Consider the following 21,384-nt stretch of genomic DNA (forward strand, 5'->3'; position numbering starts at 1 on the left):
GACATAAATACTATTGTGCTTCGAGGAAGATTTTCCAATCTTTATTTTACCAAATGTAAGTCCTATTTGAAAGGATACAAGCCATCCTGAAACTTGTTTAGGAAATAGATGATTAGATAAATCTGTTTGTACTGGTTTGGCTTAGGCAGAAGACTTTGATAAATCAGCCTCTCTGCGCCCTAATATTTAACACAGATGCTGAGGCGCAGCCACGACAGTAACTGACAAGGTTACATTGAACTGTTGTAAACTTCTGGTGCAGAAAGCCCCCTTTTTTGCACGTCACGTCATATATGTTCAGTGACGGGTCTCCCGGTGGGAGGTCTGTTTCTAAGGCAGTGCTGAGTAATCTCATTATTTACACGAATTCTGTATTTGTGCAGGAAAAGGCTCCGCTTCCTGAAATTCTGTTCTCGCTTAATTCCCACTCAGCTGCTTGTGCTGTTTTAATAAGCTCAGAGAGAGGATGGAGAGTACGATTCTGTGCATGCTCACAAGCACGCTGTGTCTGTTCACTTGGGGTAAGCTTGTTTGTCCTGCCATGTCTCCATTTCCATTTAGACATAGATTTCTCAGCACATCTGTTTAGTGTAACTTTTTTTATTGCGTTTCTTGATCTCATTTCCTTGAAAGTTGGATTCTAGGAAAAAACGTTCAAAGAGAACAACTTTTGGAAAGCATCTTTGCATTGTTATGCATTGTCTCCCACATGCATGTTGCAGCCTTCTTCCATTGTAATCCTCCACTTTGAAACTAGCAGCTTTCTCAATTAAAAAAAAAAAAGCTGCAATTCAAACAGGTCTATTGACCTTACTATCTTGTGGTTAACACTTCATCTGCTGGAAGAGGTAAGCACCATGTTTTGTTGAGCTATTAGAAAGTGTCATTTCTGCTCCAGGGGATTTTTCTTGTAGGAAGCAGCATGCTTTATTGTTCTCCCAAGCTGGTAACCTCTTGCTGAAGAATCACAGAGCTGCTTTTAATTATAATTGTTTAAAGACCATGTTTGCCTGTTTGCATGAACTTGCATACGACAAATGGATTAGTGCATTTGTATGATCCTCTTTTCTCCTTGCAGCCTTTTTTTGTGTTATGTAGGGTAAAAAGTTTTCTCCATGAAGTGAGTGGCTCAATTTATGGAAGAGTTATTTGTATGCAAAATATTAAGTGTGAAGATGGTTGATTTTCAAATAAAAGACCTATTTGGCCAAAGAGTCAAACTCATATGTCCAACTGATGAGAAAGTGGTAAATTGACTCTCTTATGAAATACGCCTACAAATTTCTACTGCTTGGTACACTTGTCTTTGTGGATCAACCTCAGATGTAGTAATTTATTATTGCTGATCTCTTTGATAAAGCAAATCCTAAGCATGCAGCATACATTACAAATGCAGTGTGTATCTAATAAACAGGAGGAGAAAGTTTTGGATCTTTCAGATGCCCATGATAATTGTTCCAATGTCAGATCGCAATGCACGGACTGGCTGCACGTTTCTTGACCCGAGCATGAAAGCTTCGTATCTATACGAGATGTGCATTGTGATCTGACATCGAACCGACTATCAGGGACATGTGAAAGAGAGGCTCTGTCGGCAACAGTGTTATGGCTTCCAATTATAATGCAGCCATGACAGATATGGGCGACATAATTGGGGTGTTTTTAAAGCTTGTACAGACTACACTTTTCATGCCATGAAAAAGAGCACAAACCCTGACAAAATAGCCAGAATATGTACTATATACAGAACCTTAGGTTTTTCATTGGATGCTTCTGAAAAGTATTACTATCCAGTTATATTGTCACAAACTCTATATGCTTTAATTTTACCATGTTCTATATTTTCTGTACAGTTAAAAGTTTACAACTATCCTCCTTTCTGCTATAGGACTCCAATAACATCAAATAATGATTTCATAATCTTGCACCTAAACTTGAATGATGACATCTATTGTCTTCATGGCTCAACTTAACCAGAGAATAATCGAATAAGCTAAGGTCGATTTCCCTTGGCAATATTTAGATCAGTCCTTTTAGGCCAAAACTGAGACATGACTCTACAGAAAGAAAGTAGAATGAACAGATTTGCACCTCTTCCAAGTTTAGGACCTACTCCTAGTTTTGGCTTATATGGACTGATGCAAAATATTGGCGAAAATACTATCTAAGTTAAAGGCCGCAAGGTTTTATATTGGTTTTAAACTGGCAATCATTATACTTCACTTTTCCAGAAACTGTATGCATATTATTCACCGCTTTACAGCAACACTAAGATGTAATACTTATTATCCACAGCAGATTATACAGTACATACACAATGAAGTATCAATCATTTCCTTGTATTACAGAGTCTATCAAGCTGGATTAATTAAATACAAGCATCACAAAGTAAAAAAAACCAAAACTTATTTTCTTCATACAGAGCCTTTATTTTTATGGTCATACGGATATCTTTGTTCTATTGGATCAGATTGTAAATTAGAGCTCTAAATTGCAATGGAGGTTCCTCAAGTTCCTTTATCAAACATCTCATTATGGAATTCTGCAGTACTAACCTAAAAACTGCACATCTTTAAAAAAAATCAGGTAGTAATAGCTAAAATGGACACACGTGGCTTTAATGTGTCCATAGAGAATCCTATTAAAATAGTTCCCCTCTGACAATTGCACATAGTGATAATTTCATGAGCTTTGAAAGACTGTAACCACAGTGTACTTTTTTTGTCAGAGCAATTTAGGCAAGAAATTGTGTCAGAAGGCTTCTTACGTTATGAAATTGTGCCATCAGGCTATATTGCAACCTGTGGGGGGTGAAGGGTGGTAAATGGCGCTAAGCTTCCTGAGTCCACTTTGCAAGTTTCTTGCTTTCCACTTTCCAAGTGAGCACATAGGTCAGCACAGTGCAGTGACATAGAAAAGTAGGATGGATACAAACTAAGTTTGAGCAAAAATAGTTAAATGATGATTACCGTATATATATAAAAAAAAAACACCAGATATTCTTCAATTCCACCATGCACTTTCTGTTACCATTTGGCTTATAAATGGTCCCAAATGGCACCTGTTCTCCACAGAGAGTTATAGAGAGGTCCTACCCATATAGGAAGAGATCATTGCCTCCTGGTGATCACAATCTGAATTTTAATACAATATTTTAGGTACAATTTGCTGTTAGTTTGTACTTATTTGTTCCTTTAGAGCCTTTTGACATACTATAAAGTCTGAAAATGCTTCTCCAGTGTCCTTGCATAATACACTAGAGATTGGTATTAAGGCTGCTTCTAGTAAAATCACAATATAGGTCTCAGAGATTAAAACCTTATGCAGTGATAAATTATAATATTAAAAAAAGCAATTCTTACCTGCTGGAAACAATAGAAACATTATACACAAGCAAAAATGCAGCACGGGATTACAGACAATTATGTAAGGTACAATCAATCAGAAAAATTACTTTATCATATGCAATAGAAATAGTCAGTGGTAGAGACATGTTCCATGTTATCACGTGCATCTCCTATGTATTATATTGAGAATCCCTTCTGGGATGTCTTTTACACATAGCATTTATTGGAAAAATGCAGAATTACTCTCTGGACAGAAATTGACTATAATTCAATGAAGCTATCTTCTACTGCCAAAGAAATCCAAGTACAGCATTCAACTATTTTCCACAAGCCCAAAGATAATGAATGGATAAAAAGACAATGAATGGCGTAGAGGCTGAGCGCACCTACACGTTATTATTATTATTATTATTTATTCAAGGCGGAGCTCAACAGACCCCAGTTACCAAGAACTCAGGGGGATTCCCAAGTCATCCTGTATCTTGTAATGAGGGATAACTTTTGATTCTGGGAATAACCCTTTAAATTCTATATATAAAAAAGCATTTTTTACTTTGGTGTTTTTCATGCACTTTTGGTTCAGTGGTATTTTTTTCAAGTGTAGCATGCTATGATTTGCCAATTTTTAGCCCGTTTGTAGCCATTTTCTCCACCGCATATCCCCCATGTAAAAGAAAAAACGCATGTATTAACATGCCGTGACATGCCATGACATTTTTTATTTCAGGAGCCTTTAAATCACATGATATGCCATAAATGTACAAGATTGGCAAATCTCTTTACCCTTTCTGATCAGCCTTTTACATGCACTCAGAGGTAAAAGCGTACAACAATACCAAGTCCACCCAAGAAATACCAGCAAGAGATTTAGTTCAAGGACCCTTCATGTGAAGCCGTGATACTGTTACTTTAAAGGGGTTGTCTGGGAGTCTAGCGTTAAAGGCCTATCGTCAGGATAGATCATCAATGTCTGGTCAGTTGGGGTATGAAATCCAGTATACCCTGCTGATCAGATGTTTTGGGTGATGACAGTGGCTGGAGCTGCTCAGTTATGGAACTGCACAGCACAGCTCTGCCAACTGTATAGTGGCTGCAGCGGGGTGTGGCATATCCACTCATTATTCAAATCAGTAGGGGGTAGTAGTGCAGTATACAACACTGGCCACTATTGCACTGCTGTGCTGCGCATCTCCGTAACTGAGTAGTTCCGGCCATCGCCAACACTGGGAACAGATGATCGGCAGTGGTGCCGGATGTTGCACCCCACCAATCAGACATTGATGACCTATCCTAAGGATAGAGTAATGTTCAATCACCACACTCTTGATAGATGCTTGTGAAGATTTTATTATACAGATGTGAATGCAGCCATAGCACAATTCATGAATAAGGAATTTGTGCAGGGATAGAGAAAATGGTGAGGCGACAAGAACATAACGTTTCGACCCTCATAGGGTCTTATTCATATAGTCGCTGTTGGCAAAGTTCACTGAACGGTGTAAAGAATATCCTGCTTGCAAAAGGACACCTGCGTCCTTGGTAGGTCCGGCGCACCTGTGCCTTGGATTGTAGGCTGCAATGTGAGCCTACAATCCAAGGCGCAGGTGCGCCGGACCTACCCAGGACCCAAGTGTCCTTTTGCAAGCAGGATATCCTTTACACCGTTCAGTGAACTTTGAACTTTGCCAACAGTGACTATATGAATAAGACCCTGTCACGGAGTTACAGCGACAGAGCATTACCAGAAGACTGCAGCGTCTGATGGCTCCTGCTTCGCCGCTGAGAAGAAGCACTTCTCCGGTGTATTAAATGTGTTTGTTTTCCTTCAGCAGGACAGGGGTTAATGAACCATGTGGAAATCCCTGCTTTCAGCTGTGCTCGGTTATCCACTCCTCTCTCCTATAAAAGCTAGGCCTTCCGGCCAGATCCTTGTCTGAGTTAGCACTTGCTAGATAGACCTGGAGAGTGAAGAGCTGGTGTCTGGAGAGCTGGAGGAGTTTATTGTGCAACTGTTGCTTGATTTGTACACTTGGAAATTCCTCATCCTTACCTGCCTTATTTTCTTCCCCCCCATCCTTCACACCCTGGCGAATACCTCTGTTATTTGTGAGAGTATATTTGTGTGAGTGGAATTTTCTTTTACCATTGTCTTTGTTCCCCTGTCTGTCGGGTTGGTATACTGCGGTACGTGGTAGCGCCTCTCTTCCCCTGGAGGGGAAAAGGGACAGATGCAAGGCTGCAGTTAGGAGACAGGGCTAGGGCGGAGGCCCCGACATCCTCGCCATCTCAGGTATCCCGGGGAACAGGGCAAGTTAGGGTGCATTCTAGTGCTAGGGCCAGGAAAGGTGCCCCTGGTCCCAGTGTACTCGCCAGTCCTATCGTGACAGACCCTATGAGGGTCGAAACGTTATGTTCTTGTTGCCTCACCATTTTCTCTATCCCTGCAGCAATTCCTTATTCATGAATTGTGTTATGGCTGCATCCACATCTGTATAATAAAGTATTCACAAGCATCTATCAAGAGTGTGCCGTGATTGAACTTTACTGTGTACGGGGGTTGCCATCCCACTTCACCAGCATCTCGGATCTCAGCAAGAGTGCTCACCTCACTACCCGTCTATCCTAAGGATAAGCTATCAATGTTAATAACAAGGACAACCCCTTTAATGGGTGCACACATTGCAGGATGTTATTTATTTCCAGCAGCAACATATTGTAGTTGTGTGACAGTTTTGAATGGAACCAGAATAACTGTGCTAATCATTGCACTTTTTGCACTGGTCGTCTCTTGTGGCTCTCACAAAGATCCTGCTGCGTTTTGCTCTCACATATTAGAGAATATAGTAAGAAAAGCATTTACCGTATATACTCGAGTATAAGCCGACCCAAGTATAAGCCGACCCCCCTAATTTTTCCACAAAAAACTGGGAAAACTTATTGACTCGAGTATAAGCCTAGGGTGGAAAATGAAGCAGCTACCGGTGAATTTCAAAATTAAAAATAGATGCTCCATACCGTTCATTATGGCCCCATAGATGCTCCACATAAAGCTGTGCCACATATAATGCTCTGCACCGTTCATTATGGCCCCATAGATGCTCCACATAAAGCTGTGCCATATATAATGCTCTGCACCGTTCAGTATAGCCCCATAGACGCTCCACATAAAGCTGCCCCATATATAATGCTCTGCACAGTTCATTATGGCCCCATAGATGCTCCATAGAAAGCTGTGCCATATACAATGCTCTGCACCTTTGATTATGGCCCCATAGATGCTCCATAGAAAGCTGTGCCATATACAATGCTCTGCACCTTTGATTATGGCCCCATAGATGCTCCATAGAAAGCTGTGCCATATAAAATGCTCTGCACCTTTGATTATGGCCCCATAGAAAGCTGTGCCATATACAATGCTCTGCACCTTTGATTATGGCCCCATAGATGCTCCATAGAAAGCTGTGCCATATAAAATGCTCTGCACCTTTGATTATGGCCCCATAGAAAGCTGTGCCATATACAATGCTCTGCACCTTTGATTATGGCCCCATAGATGCTCCATAGAAAGCTGTGCCATATAAAATGCTCTGCAGCTTTGATTATGGCCCCATAGATAGCTGTGCCATATACAATGCTCTGCACCTTTGATTATGGCCCCATAGATAGCTGTGCCATATACAATGCCCTGCACCTTTGATTATGGCCCCATAGATAGCTGTGCCATATAGAATGCTCTGCACCTTTGATTATGGCCCCATAGATGCTCCACATAAAGCTGTGCCATATATATAATGCTCTGCACCGTTGCCCCATAGATACTCCACATAAATCTGTGCAATATACAATGCTGCTGCTGCTGCAATAAAAAAAAAACACATACTCACCTCTCTTGCTTGCAGCTCCTCAGCGTCCCGTCTCTCCGCACTGACTGTTGAGGCAGAGGGCGGCGCGCACACTATATGCGTCATCGCGCCCTCTGACCTGCACAGTCAGAACAAGAAGATGCGAAGACAGAGCGGCGTTCGGCGTGTGGAACGTGGACAGGTAACTATGACATACTTACCTGCTCCCGGCGTCCCTGGCTCCTTCTCCCGGACAGCTGGTCTCCGGGTGCCGCAGCCTCTTCCTCTGTCAGCGGTCACGTTACCGCTGATTAGATGAATGAATATGCGGCTCCACCCCTGTGGGAGTGGAGTCCATATTAATTTCTCTAATGAGCGGTACCATGTGACCGCTGAACAGGGGACGAGCTGCGACACCAAAGACCGTGGGATGGGCAGGGGGAGCGCCCGGAGCGCTGGGACTAGGTGAGTATGCAACAGTCCTCTCTCCCCCTCACCCGCCGACCCCACCGCCGACCGTGACTCGAGTATAAGCCGAGAGGCGCACTTTCAGCCCAAAAATTTGGGCTGAAAATCTCGGCTTATACTCGAGTATGTACGGTAATAGCCCCTCTGGTGGTTAACGTATGCCCTTATTTTGGCCATTCCAACAGTCTTCCTCTGACCCATTCAATCAGCAGTGGGCTTCTCTGAACCATAGCCATACACCCAACAAGCATTTGGCACCAATTACATGTCTTAGATCAATTCTCCATAGACTCTCCCCAAACATTTAAACCTATAAAAATGACTACCGCAAACAAAATTTAATACAAATAATTAATCTTTTTGCAGTATTAGTTCATGCAACTATTTAGAACCAATTAAAAACCAGTGAATCGTCAGGTTAGCAGTAATCAAAAGGGAGTGTACATAATTATTGTTCAGACATGGTAATAAAGCTCATATCAAGGGCTCCACTGGTGATAAATATTATGGGGCTATTAATGTAGCTAGGAGCTTCCTCAATGGTACAAACGTTATTTAAAGGGAACATGTCGCCAGAAAAAATGCTATTAACCTGAAGATATGGGCTTAGTCTGCAGGTTAATAGCGTTATTAATCTGCCTGGTGCTCGTGTTTAGCCAAACACTGCTGGGAGAAAATGCAGGTTAGTAGCGTTTTTTTCTGGTGACAGGTTTTATTTAAATAAAGTATAGATGCATACATGCAAATGATTAAAAATAATATTGTCCATAAAGAAACACACATTGGCGCTAAGTGCTTTACATTTATAGAGCTCCATACAAAAGATGCAAGGACTACAAGTGAAATGCCACCGATTGGCTGCATGACTCGCAAGGCACAAGAAATGTCATGCGAACTGCGGCAGACCAGGCACCAACAATGCTGGAACAGCTGCAGCACCAGAGGGGAGTATACACTTTTTTTTTCTTTTTTTTTACATGAATATAGCAATTAAGAAGGGGTTGTCCAAGTAGTTGACAGACCCTTTAAATACACAGGGCCCAGGACACTGCACATTAAGGAAGTGTGATAGCAGCACCAGGGAGATTGAAACTGGATTCTTGGGTCATGCAGACTGCGTGATCATTCCCATAGGTATTTTAAAACTGCTCTCGACCTATATAGGGGCGTCATCAGTTTGAAGCGGTCAGAACTGCTGATTGACTCTCGTAAATCCTGAATTTGCATGTAAATTACATTTATGTCTTTATAAGCCAAAAACAACATAGTGTAGAAAATGTACTAAAGTCTGTGTAATGGAAATGTATTTATTATTATTATACATTTTTATAGCGCCCTTTATTCCATGGCGCTTTACATGTGAAAAGGGGCAAATATAGACAAATACAATAAACATGAGCAAAAAAACAAGGCAATAACAGGTACAGAAGGAGGGAGGACCCAGCCCAGGAGGGCTCACAGTCTGCAGGGGATGGGTTAGGATACACTAGGAGAGGGTAGAGCTGGTTGTGCGGCGATTCAGTTGGTTGAGGATCACTGCTGGCTGTAGGCTTGTCGGAAGAGGGGAGTTTTCAGGTTCTTTTTGAAGGTTTCTATGGTAGGCAGGAGTCTGATGTGTTGGGGTAGAGAGTTCCAGAGTATGGGGGAAGCAGGGGAGAAGTATTGGATGCGGATGTGGGAAGAAGAGATAAGAGGGGAGTAGAGAAGTAGATCTTGTGAGGATCGAAGGTTGTGTGTAGGTAACTACCGGGAGACCATGCCACAGATGTATGGAAGAGACTGGTTGTGGATGGCTTTGTGTGTCATAGTACGGGTTTTGAACTGGAGTCTCTGGACCATAGGAAGCCAGTGAAGGGCTTGGCATAGGGGAGAGGCTGGGGAGCAGCAGGGAGACAGGTAGATTAGTCGGGCAGCAGAGTATAGGATGGATTGGGGTGGTGCCAGAGTGCTAGAGGGGAGGCCAGAGATTAGGAGGTTGAAGTAGACACGGTGGGAGATGATAAGGGCGTGCACTAGTGTTTTTGTGGTTTCGTTGTCGAGGAATGTGCGGATCCAGGAAATATTTTTGAGTTTGAGATGGCAGGAGGAGGCAAGGGCTTGGATATGTGGTTTGAAAGTGAGGGCAGAGTCGAGGATCACCCCGAGGCATCGAGCATGCAGGACTGGGGAAACTGAGCAGCCATTGACCTTAATGGATAGGTCTGGTGGAGAGGTAGAGTGAGATGGGGGAAAGATGAAGAATTCTGTTTTGTCCATGTTCAGTTTTAGAAAGCGAGCTGATAAGAAGGCTGAGATAGCAGACAGACAGTGTGGGATTTTGGTGAGTAAGAAGGTGAGGTCAGGTCCGCATAGGTAGATCTGCGTGTCATCGGCATAGCGATGATACTGCAAACCATGGGATTCTATGAGCTGTCCCAGGCCGAAGGTGTTAATGGAGAAGAGTAGGGGTCCTAGAACTGAGCCTTGACGAACACCGACAGACAAGGGGCGACGTGAGGAGGTGGTGTGGGAGAGGGAGACACTGAAAGTTGGGTCTGTTAGATATGACGAGATCAAGGATAGGGCCAAGTCTGTGATGCCAAGATATGATAGAATCTGTAGCTGGAGGGAATAGTCCACAGTGTCAAAGGCAGAAGACAGGTCCAGGAGAAGGAGGACAGAGTAATGTCGCTTGCTCTTGGCGGTTAGTAGGTCATTGGTGACTTTAGTTAGGGCAGTTTCAGTTGAGTGATAGAATCGGAAGCCAGATTGTAACCGGTCAAAGAGGGAGCAGGAGAAGAGGTGGGAGGAGAGTTCAAGATGGACATGCTGTAGAATGTAGAACCCAATGTGATCAAATATGGAAACTTCTATTTCATTGGCCGAAATGGGCAACGGTATCTTTTATACATACACACTAGGTGTTCCAGAAAAAATGTACTTATGTGGGAAAAAAAACTAAACATTTAAATATTAAGCATTAAAATATAATTACTCTACATCTGATATCTAAATTCTATGTTTGCTAGAAAGCTCCAACCTAAAAATAATACAATATAATATTAAGACTGGACTTACTGTGCTTTTAATGCACCTCCTGAAAAGTTTCCAAAATGAGGTAGAGCAAATCAAATGTAACCTAAGGAACAGGCCAAATTTGGCATTAGAGGCCCTTACAAATGATACATTTAAGTTCTTAATATAATGAAATTCACCTGGCGATGTAATTACTGGAGAAATAAGGAGCAGATGAATAAAAACAAGAGGAAATCTCTTCCACGGGCTGCCAAGGGTAATAGCTTAAGGTGACTCAAATACACATTCAGTTTTGTAATTTTCTGATGATAAGAATCTCTCATCAGTAACGAAAGCAATCCTTATATAAGGAAAAATATACAGACACCAGGAATACAAAGAGTTTCCCATCTAGGTCTGACATGTATTGCCACAATCACCTAGACATCCATCATGTTCAAAGGGTTTATGTAAATTTTCATCTTTGAACTCACTTTGCTCAAAAGTTTTCTAACTGTGTACAAATGTTGCTTTTCTGTAACTGATAGAGGTGCCTATATTACAGTCCAGAACTGCAGTTACAACTCTTTAGTCTTCCAAGCTGATATCTCTCAACCAGCTTTGTGGGTTTAGTGTTTCTATGAAGCTCGCTTTGGTGTAGATTTTGCCTTTTGTATTGTAAAACTGACAAACTATGAATTCGGCAATCTGCAGCATGTAAATGAGATTTATAAAAAATATGTATAGTACTATATATTGTTGCAGATTTTCAGTGTAGAAAATGCACAAAAGATCTGGAAACAAACCGCCACGTCTAGACAGGGTGTTATTTGTTGAAGAATTGTGATGCAGAATATACATCCCAGGATTATTTAACTTGCAAGTAAATAGTCAGTTTGTGTGACCCGTGATTAACAGAATGACAATACTCTTGAGGTGCATTTACAATGGCCGACCAGTGGTTTTTAAACAACTACTGAGCTGCTACATAGAAGACAATCTGCAATTGTCTGATATCCTGCTTAGACAGGTTGACCATGCTTCCAGGCACATAGAACAATCGTTAATACAATGGTTCTCTGTTCATAGAATAACCTCGTTCTTGGCAGCACATGTCCTGTGTACAGAGGACGATGTGCTGCCGAGATCAATTATTTTTAAGCAGCTTGAAAATCATTTCCCCTGACAAACAAGCACTTTGCATTTTTGTTTGGTGTTTGTCAGCACATTTAGGTCTTTAATCAGGAATGAACATTCCTAGGAATGAATGTTTCCCAATAGTAGGCCAGATTAAATGTACCCTTAGGCTATGTTCACATGTTATTAACACTAGATAATTTTTTGTCACTTTCTAAACTTAACAAACTGTGGCCAAATTGCTACAATTTATCAGTCTACTATATGTGACTGCACCACATGCTGTCAGGATTCTCCAGTATTATTGTTGAGGGCAATGTGTTTTTAACTTATTCTTTGTATCTCTACTAGTGATGAGCGAGTATACTCATTACTCGAGATTTCCTGAGCATGCTCAGGTTGTCTCCTTGTAATTCAGCGTGCTCGAAGATTTAGTTTATGTCGACGCAGCTGCATGATTTGCGGTTGCAAGATAGCTTGAGTACATGTGGGGATCGCCTGTATGTTAGGCAATCCCCACATATATTCAAGCAGTCTAGCAGCCGCAATCATGCAGCTTCATCGACATAAGCTAAATCTCCGAGCTTGCCAAAATACTCAGAGACCACCCGAGCATGCTCGGAAAATCTCGAGTAATGAGTATACTCACTCATCACTAATCCCTACATTAACCCCTTAACCCCAAGGGTGGTTTGCATGTTAATGACTGGGCCAATTTTTACAATTCTGACCACTGTCATTTTATGAGGTTATAACTCTGGAACGCTTCAACGGGTCCTGATGATTCTGACACTGTTTTCTCATGACATATTGTACTTCATCATAGTGGTAAAATTTATTTGATATTACCTGCATTTATTTGTGAAAAAAATGGAAATTTGGCGAAAATTGTGAAAATTTTGCAATTTTCCAACTTTTAATTTTTATGCCCTTAAATCACAGAGATATGTCACACAAAATACTTAATAAGTAACATTTCCCACATGTCTACTTTACATAAGCACAATTTTGGAACAAAAATTTTGTTTTTGTTAGGGAGTTATAAGGGTTAAAAGTTGATCAGCAATTTCTCATTTTTATAACACCATTTCTTTTTAGGGACCACATCACATTTGAAATCACTTTGAGGGGTCTATATGATAGAAAACACCCAAGTGTGATGCCATTGTAAAAACTGCACTACTCAAGGTGCTCAAAACCACATTCAAGAAGTTTATTAACCCTTCAGCTGTTTCACAGGAATTTTTTGAATGTTTAAAAAAAAATGAACATAAAAATTTACTTCAGCTCCAATTTGTTTTATTTTACCAAGTGTAACAGGAGAAATCGGACCCCAAAAGTTGTTGTACAATTTGCCCTGAGTACGCTGACATGTGGGGGTAAACCACTGTTTGGGCGCATGGCAGAGCTCGGAAGGGAAGGAGTGCCGTTTGACTTTTCAATGCAAAATTGACTGGAATTGAGATAGGATGCCATGCCACGCCACGTTTGGAGAGCCCTTTATGTGCCTAAGCATTGAAACCTCCCACAAGTGACACCATATTGGAAAGATGTATTGTGAGAACTTTGAACCCCCAAGTGTTTCACTACAGTTTATAACGCAGAGCGGTGTGTTAGGAGTCGAGTTCCCACCGCTGCACAGGGGGAATCTTGAACCATGTCTGCTGCGGTCTCCCATTCTGCATCGGCCGCAGTGGAGCCTGCTCAGCGGAGACGTCGGTCCCAGCGTCTCACTGAGTCTGATACTGTGCAAAGGGTTACTGCTGCCTCTCCAGGCTCTGCTATTGTACCCTGCACTGATCTGCGGCGAGCAGGCTTTTCTGGGACTAAGTCCTGCTTTGCACACACTGAGCATGCCCAGGGTAAGTTCTCTCAGTGGAGATCAAGGGTCACATGCTCAGGTACTGCAGCAACTTCCATTGGTCCTCCAGGAAGGTCCTGTACCTGATCAAGTTCTGTAGCAGCCTTCCATTGGTCCTTCTTGGAAGGTCCTGTAGGTGCTACAGCTATTAAAGGTTCTCATGACCGCACGGCCATGCGCTAGTGTCAAATATGTACGAGCTCAGCGCCAGTGTGGTCATGTGTGTGGTCAGGGACCTGGCTTAAATAAGCCCCTAGAATGCTGGCACCTCCGGCGAGGAGTTTTGTGTATGCAGTCAGGGACCCGGCTGAAATAAGCCCCTAGAATGCTGGCACCTCCGGCGAGGAGTTTATGTGTGTATTCAGGGCTGGCTAATAGCCGATAGAATTCCGGCTCCACCGGAGAGGAGGTGTGTTGGTTGGACTGCATGACCACTGTCGCCTCTACACAGTAGTTGTGTCCCCTGTGAGCTAAACAGGGCACAGCGTTCTCTTTACTACGGGCTCTGTGAAGTAACAGAGTTCGTTTGTTCTAATTTGCTTCGCCACCTTACTTAGCAGCAGGTTCTTTCCTGCAAGGTGGATCCCGGGTTGTGAACGCACCTATCCCATCTAATAAATATATTCGGTGCATTCCGCCAACCCTAACAGTACACTTGCGCCAGGATCTGGCTAAGTAATGGTGGATGAACAGCGATTGCAGGGGTACATCCAGCTGCTGGAGGGCTGGTTGGCATCTCTTGAGCGTGCAACCTTGGCGGTGGATGTTACCGCAATAGCTGTTCAGGCTGCTAGCGTGGCAGCTTTACCCACTGCCACCTCTGTTCCGACTTTATCTCACCTCCCATTGCCTGAAAAATACTCTGGGGACAGTAAGTTCTGTAGGGGTTTCGTGAGCCATTGTGGTATACACCTCGAGCTCCTGGCTGCACGTTTTCCCACAGAGTGGGCAAAGGTGGGATTCATAATCTCTCTCCTGTCGGACAGAGCTTTGGAGTGGGCTATGCCGCTGTGGGAGCGCACCGATCATGTGGTGCGGAGTGTTCCTCGGTTTCTGGACACTCTGAAACAGGTCTTTGTGGGACCTCAGGTCACCCATGATACAGCGCTTCAACTGCTGGCTTTGACTCAGGGTTCAACCATGGTCAGCCATTTTGCCGTTCACTTCCGGACATTAGCATCTGAGTTGGAATGGCCAGATAAAACCCTCATTCCCGTATTTTGGAGGGGGCTGGCTGATCATGTGAAGGACGCTTTGGCCACTAGGGAGATTCCCGCCACACTGGAGGAGGTCATAGCTGTATCAACTCGCATAGACCTTCATTTTCACTAGCGAAGGTTGGAGCGAGCCCAGTGTAGGCAGAGGTTTCGGCTGGCTCCCACCTTCGCCAGACCTTTGGAATCTCCAGTCCAGGCGTCCGAGTCACATGAGGCCATAGAGGTGACATGAGCGGGATCCAAGTCCCAGTCCGCTCATGCACTTAAGGTCTTTCATGTTTGCCGGCAGTCAGGACATCTTGCCTCCAAGTGTCCCCAGCGGTCGGGGAAACATCAGCGTCTAGTGGCAGTTGGAGGAGGAACACTAGACACGGCGATGTTTCCCTCTAAGTTGTCCTTCAAGGGGACAATTACCATAGGCCCATCCACTCTTATGGTAGAGCTATGCGTGGACTCTGGGGCGGAGGGTAATTTTATGTCATCCGCTTTTGCCCAGCGTCACGCAATACCCCTGGTGATGCTCGCCAAACCAGTAGCCGTTCGAGTGGTAAATGGGTCGACACTTCCCTCACAGATTACCCACCAAACCATTCCTTTCACTCTTTCTGTGTCTCCATCACATCAGGAGAATAAATCTCTATTAGTGATTCCTGAGGGAATTGATGAGGTCCTGTTGGGGATACCATGGCTACGCTATCATTCTCCTCATATAGAGTGGTCCTCAGGGAGAATTTTGGGATGGAGTAAATCCTGTGAGGGTAGATGTCAGAGGGAGTACGTTCAGGTTGCTACAACAGAGGTACCCCCAGATCTTTCCTCTCTCCCCAAGCACTATTGGCCCTATGCGGACGTGTTCTCCAAAAGGGCTGTGGAGACCCTTCCGCCTCACCGCCCCTATGACTGTCCTATTGACCTCTTGCCTGGTGCTGAGCCTCCCCGGGGTCAAGTCTATCCGTTATCTCTCCCGGAGACGGAGGCAATGTCTCAGTACATCCAAGAGAATCTGGCATGAGGATTAATTAGGAAGTCAGTGTCACCTGCAGGGGCTGGGTTCTTCTTCGTACAGAAGAAGAGTGGAGACTTACGTCCATGCATAGACTACAGGGGTCTTAACGCCATCACCGCTAAGAACAAGTACCCATTACCTCTGATATCTGAGCTTTTTGATAGGCTACGGGGAGCAAGGGTATTTACAAAATTAGATCTGCAGGGTGCTTACAACCTGATTCGCATCCATGAGGGGGACGAATGGAAGACGGCTTTTAACACCAGGGATGGGCACTATGAATATCTGGTGATGCCCTTCGGGCTCTGTAATGCCCCAGCCGTTTTCCAAGACTTTGTGAACGACATCTTCCTGGAGATGCTCACCACCTCGGTCATAGTCTATCTGGATGATATTCTCATCTACTCTCCAGATATTGACTCCCATCGGAGAGATGTTCGCAAAGTCTTCGACCTCTAACGGGCAAACTCCCTCTACGCCAAGTTGGAGAAGTATGTGTTTGAGCAGGAGTCCTTGCCTTTCCCTGGTTATATCATCTCTGCCCAGGGTTTGGCTATGGATCCTGCCAAGCTACAGGCTGTGATGGACTGGCAGGAACCCCATTCTCTTAAAGCGGTGCAGCGCTTTATGGGGTTCATTAATTACTATCGTCAGTTCATCCCACACTTCTCAACTTTGGTAGCTCTCTTGGTTGCCCTCACCAAGAAGGGAGCAAATCCCAAGTTGTGGTCGAAGGATGTCTCCAAGGCCTTCCTCTCGGTTAAGGCACACTTCGCTAGCGCTCCCATTCTACATCGCCGCGATGTAGATAAGCCATTTATCATGGAGGTGGATGCCTCATCCGTTGGTGCTGGAGCAGTCCTTTTCCAAAAGGATGCTCAAGGTCGGAAGCATCCTTGCTTCTTCTTCTCCAAGACCTTCACACCGGCGGAGAGGAATTATTTCATCAGGGACAGGGAGTTGCTAGCCTTGAAGATGCCTTTCTCAGAGTGGAGACATCTCTTGGAGGGAGCTCGCTTTCCCTTCCAGGTTTTCACTGACCACAAAAACTTGGTATATCTACAGATGGCTCAGTGGCTGAATTCTCGTCAGGCTAGATGGTCCCTGTTCTTCTCCCAGTTTCATTTTACTTTTCATTTTCTCTCCAGGGAGAAGATCATTCACGCCAACGCTCTCTCCCGCTCGATGCTCTCATCATCATCTGAGGAGGAGGAGTTGCTTCGGTTTATTGTCCCTTCTGAAAGCCTGAGAACTGTATCTCCGGTTTCGGCAGAGTCTGTACCCCCGGGCAAGACATTCGTGCCAGCGAATTTGCGACCAGAGGTTCTCTCTTGGGCTCACTTGTCCAGAGTAGGTGGGCATTTTGGGACCAAAAGGACATCCGAGCTTATGGCGAGAACGTACTGGTGGCCGCATATGGCCCGTGATGTCGGGGACTATATTCGGGCGTGCGTTTCCTGCGCCCAGAATCGGTCTCCTCGGCAACGGCCTGCTGGGTTGCTTTACCCCCTACCGGTGGCAGACAGGCCCTGGGAAATGGTCGGGATGAACTTCTTGGTGGGCTTACCCAAGTCGCGTAGCTGCACCGTTATCTGGGTTGTCACAGATCATTTCTCTAAGATGGTGCACTTGGTGCTGCTTCCACGGTTACCTTCTGCACGGGCCTTTGCGGCGTTATTCATAAAGCACATTTTCCGTTTACATGGAATGCCTGATAAAATTGTTAGCGACCGGGGTCCCCAGTTCGCGTCTCGGTTTTGGAGAGAGCTCTGCCATTTACTCAGCATAGAGTTGAATCTCTCTTCTGCATACCATGCCGAGACGAATGGGTTGGTAGAGAGGACCAACCAGAGTCTGGTGACATACTTGTGACATTTTGTCTCTGCTAGGCAGGATGACTGGGCATCTTTGCTACCTTGGGCGGAATTTGCCTTGAGCAACGCCATAGCCGATTCCACTGGGCAGACTCCTTTTCTCCTTAATTATGGCTAGCATCCGCGTGTCCCTGTGCCCATGCCCATGTCATCCACCGATTCTAGGGTGGCAGACTGGGTGGTGGAGGCACGTGACAATTGGGACCGCACACAGGATGCCATCCGGGCCGCCAAGGAGAGAATGAGGGTTTCTGCTGATACACACCGGCGCCCCGCTCCGACCTTTGCTCCTGGCAACTTAGTGTGGCTCTCCGCCGTAACATCAGGCTGCGAGTTGAGTCCACTAAGTTTGCGCCTCGCTACATTGGCCCGTTCAAGGTTCTGGAACAGGTCAACCCTGTGGTCTACCGTTTGACTATTCCTCCACGCCTTGGTATCACCGACACTTTTCACGTTTCCTTCTTAAAGCCCGCTCATTTGTCCTGGTTTTCTGAGTCATCTGCTGGGACATCGGGTTCATCCATGGATGAGTTTGAAGTGAATGCTATCGTGGGGTGCAAAGTGGTACGTGGCAAGAAATTTTATCTGGTGGACTGGAAGGGTCACGGTCCAGAAGATAGAACCTGGGAACCTGTGAAGCACATTCGGGCTCCGCTGCTCATTGCAGCTTTTGAGCGTAGCGAGGCCATGTTAGGAGTCGAGTTCCCGCCACTGCACAGGGGGAATCTCGAACCATGTCTGCTGCGGTCTCCCATTCTGCATCGGCTGCAGTGGAGCCTGCTCAGCGGAGATGTCGGTCCCAGCGTCTCACTGAGTCTGATACTGTGCAAAGGGTTACTGCTGCCTCTCCAGGCTCTGCTATTGTACCCTGCACTGATCTGCAGTGAGCAGGCTTTTCTGGGACTAAGTCCTGCTTTGCACACACTGAGCATGCCCAGGGTAAGATCTCTCAGTGGAGATCAAGGGTCACATGCTCAGGTACTGCAGCAACTTCCACTGGTCCACCAGGAAGGTCCTGTACCTGATCAAGTTCTGTGGCAGCCTTCCATTGGTCCTTCTTGGAAGGTCCTGTAGGTGCTACAGCTATAAAAGGTTCTCATGACCGCACGGCCATGCGCTAGTGTCAAATATGTATGAGCTCAGCGCCAGTGTGGTCGTGTGTGTGGTCAAGGACCTGGCTTAAATAAGCCCCTAGAATGCTGGCACCTCCGGCGAGGAGTTTTGTGTATGCAGTCAGGGACCCGGCTGAAATAAGCCCCTAGAATGCTGGCACCTCCGGCGAGGAGTTTATGTGTGTATTCAGGGCTGGCTAATAGCCGATAGAATTCCGGCTCCACCGGAGAGGAGCTGTGTGTTGGTTGGGCTGCATGACCAATGTCGCCTCTACACAGTAGCTGTGTCCCCTGTGAGCTAAACAGGGCACAGCGTTCTCTTTACTACGGGCTCTGTGAAGTAACAGAGTTTGTTTGTTCTAATTTGCTTCGCCGCCTTACTTAGCAGCAGGTTCTTTCCTGCACGGTGGATCCCGGGTTGCGAACGCACCTATCCCATCTAATAAATATATTCGGTGTGTTCCGCCAACCCTAACACCGTGAAAATAAAAATTCTTTTTTTTTCCACAAAAATTCTTTTTTAGCCCCTAGTTTTGTATTTTCCCAAGGGTAACAGGAGAAATTGGACCACAAAAGTTGTTGTCCAATTTGTCCTGAGTATGCTGACACCCTATACGTGGATTGGACCACTGTTTGGGTGCATGGCAGAGCTCGGAAGGAGTGCCGTTTAGAATGCAGACTTAGATGGAATGTTCTGCAGGCGTCACATTGCGTTTGCAGTGCCCCTTATGTACCTAAACAGTAGAAACCCCCCCACAACTGACCCCATGTTGGAAACTAGACCCCCCCAAGGAATTTAGCTAGATGTGTTGTGAGAACTTTGAACCCCCAAGTGTTTCACTACAGTTTATAACGCAGAGCCATGAAAATAAAAAATCATTTTTTTTCTCGCAGAAATGATTTTTTAGCCCCAAAATTTTCCCAAGGGTAACAAGAGAAATTGGACTCCAAAAGTTGTTGTCCAATTTGTCCTGAGTATGCTGATACCCCATATGTTGGGGTAAACCCCTGTTTGGGCGCACGGGAGAGCACAGAAGGGAATGAGCACTGTTTTACTTTTTCAATGCAGAATTGGCTAGAATTAAGATCGGACGCCATGTTGCATTTGCAGAGCCCTTGTTGTGCCTAAACAGTGGAAACCCCCCAATTCTAACTGAAACCCTAACACAAACACACCCCTAACCCTAATGCCAACCCTAACCATAACCCTAACCGCACCCCTAACAAGAACACGCCCCTAACCCTAATCCCAACCACACCCCTAACCCCAACATACCTCTAACCCCAACACACCCCTAACCCTAATCCCAACCCGAACCACACCCCTAACTCCAACACACCCCTAACCCTAATCCCAACCATAACCCTAAACACACCCCTAACCCTGACACACCGCTAACCCTAATCTCAACCCTAATCCCAACCGTAAATGTAATCCAAACCCTAACTTTAGCCCCAACCATAACCCTAACTTTAGCCCCAACCCTAACCCTAACTTTAACCTCAACCCTAACTGTAGCTGCAACCCTAACTGTAGCCCTAACCCTAACTTTAACCCCAACCCTAACCCTAACCCTAATGGGAAAATGGAAATAAATTCATTTTTTAAATTTTATTATTTTTCCTTAACTAAGGGGGTGATGAAGGGGGGCTTGATTTAATATTTATAGCTGGGTTTTTAGCGGATTTCTATGATTGGCAGCTGTCACACACTAAAACACGCTTTTTATTGCAAAAAATAGTTTTTGCGTCTCCACATTTTGAGAGCTATAATTTTTCTATATTTTGGTTTTATTGGTACCATTTTCGGGCCCGTGACATTTTTTGATCGCTTTTTATTCCAATTTTTGTGAGGCAGAATGACCAAAAACCAGCTATTCATGAATTTCTTTGGGGGGGGGGGGGCATTTATACCGTTCCACATTTGGTAAAATTGATAAAGCAGTTTTATTCTTCGGGTCAGTACAATTACAGAGATACCTCATTTATATCTTTTTTTATGTTTTTATACGATAAAAACTATTTTATATAAAAAAGAATTATTTTGCATCGCTTTATTCTGAGGACTATAACTTTTTTATTTCTTCGCTGATGACGCTGTATGATGGCTCGTTTTATGTGGGACAAGATGATGTTTTCAGCGGTACCATGTTTATTTATATCCGTATTTTTGATCGCGTGTTATTCCACTTGTTGTTCGGCGGTATGATAATAAAGCGTTGTTTTTTGCCTCTTTTTTTTTACGGTGTTCACTGAAGGGGTTAACTAGTGGGACAGTTTTATAGGTCAGCTCGTTATATACATGTTATTTCCTTTGTGTATATTGAAACAACACAAAACAATTGAGAAAAAGAAGGCAAATTGGACATAATTTCACACAAAATCCCCAAAATGGGCCGGACAAAATTGTTTGCACTCTCAACTTAATAATTGGTTTGTAATAATTAACTGCGATCAATCGCTTCCTATAACCATAAATAAGCTTCTTACTCCTCTCAACTGGAATTTTGGACCACTGTTCTATTG

General features: G+C 44.4%; 1 protein-coding gene across 3 annotated transcripts in view; it reads left to right on the plus strand.

Annotated features, from left to right (window-relative positions):
* Positions 1-388: 388 nt before the first annotated feature.
* The window catches only part of RAMP2 (receptor activity modifying protein 2), a 128,706-nt gene continuing 107,710 nt past the window's right edge, over positions 389-21,384 (plus strand). For 2 of the 3 annotated variants that reach the window (XM_077257653.1, XM_077257654.1), the window contains exon 1: positions 389-521. In XM_077257653.1, the coding sequence (XP_077113768.1) occupies positions 467-521 (55 nt within the window). In that variant the 5' untranslated portion in view covers positions 389-466. Of the gene's footprint in view, positions 522-681; positions 849-21,384 lie in introns of those variants that run through there. The other variant, XM_077257655.1, reaches the window with a different exon arrangement.

This window comes from Ranitomeya variabilis, chromosome 4, assembly GCF_051348905.1.
Source record: "Ranitomeya variabilis isolate aRanVar5 chromosome 4, aRanVar5.hap1, whole genome shotgun sequence".
Classification (NCBI taxonomy): domain Eukaryota; kingdom Metazoa; phylum Chordata; class Amphibia; order Anura; family Dendrobatidae; genus Ranitomeya; species Ranitomeya variabilis.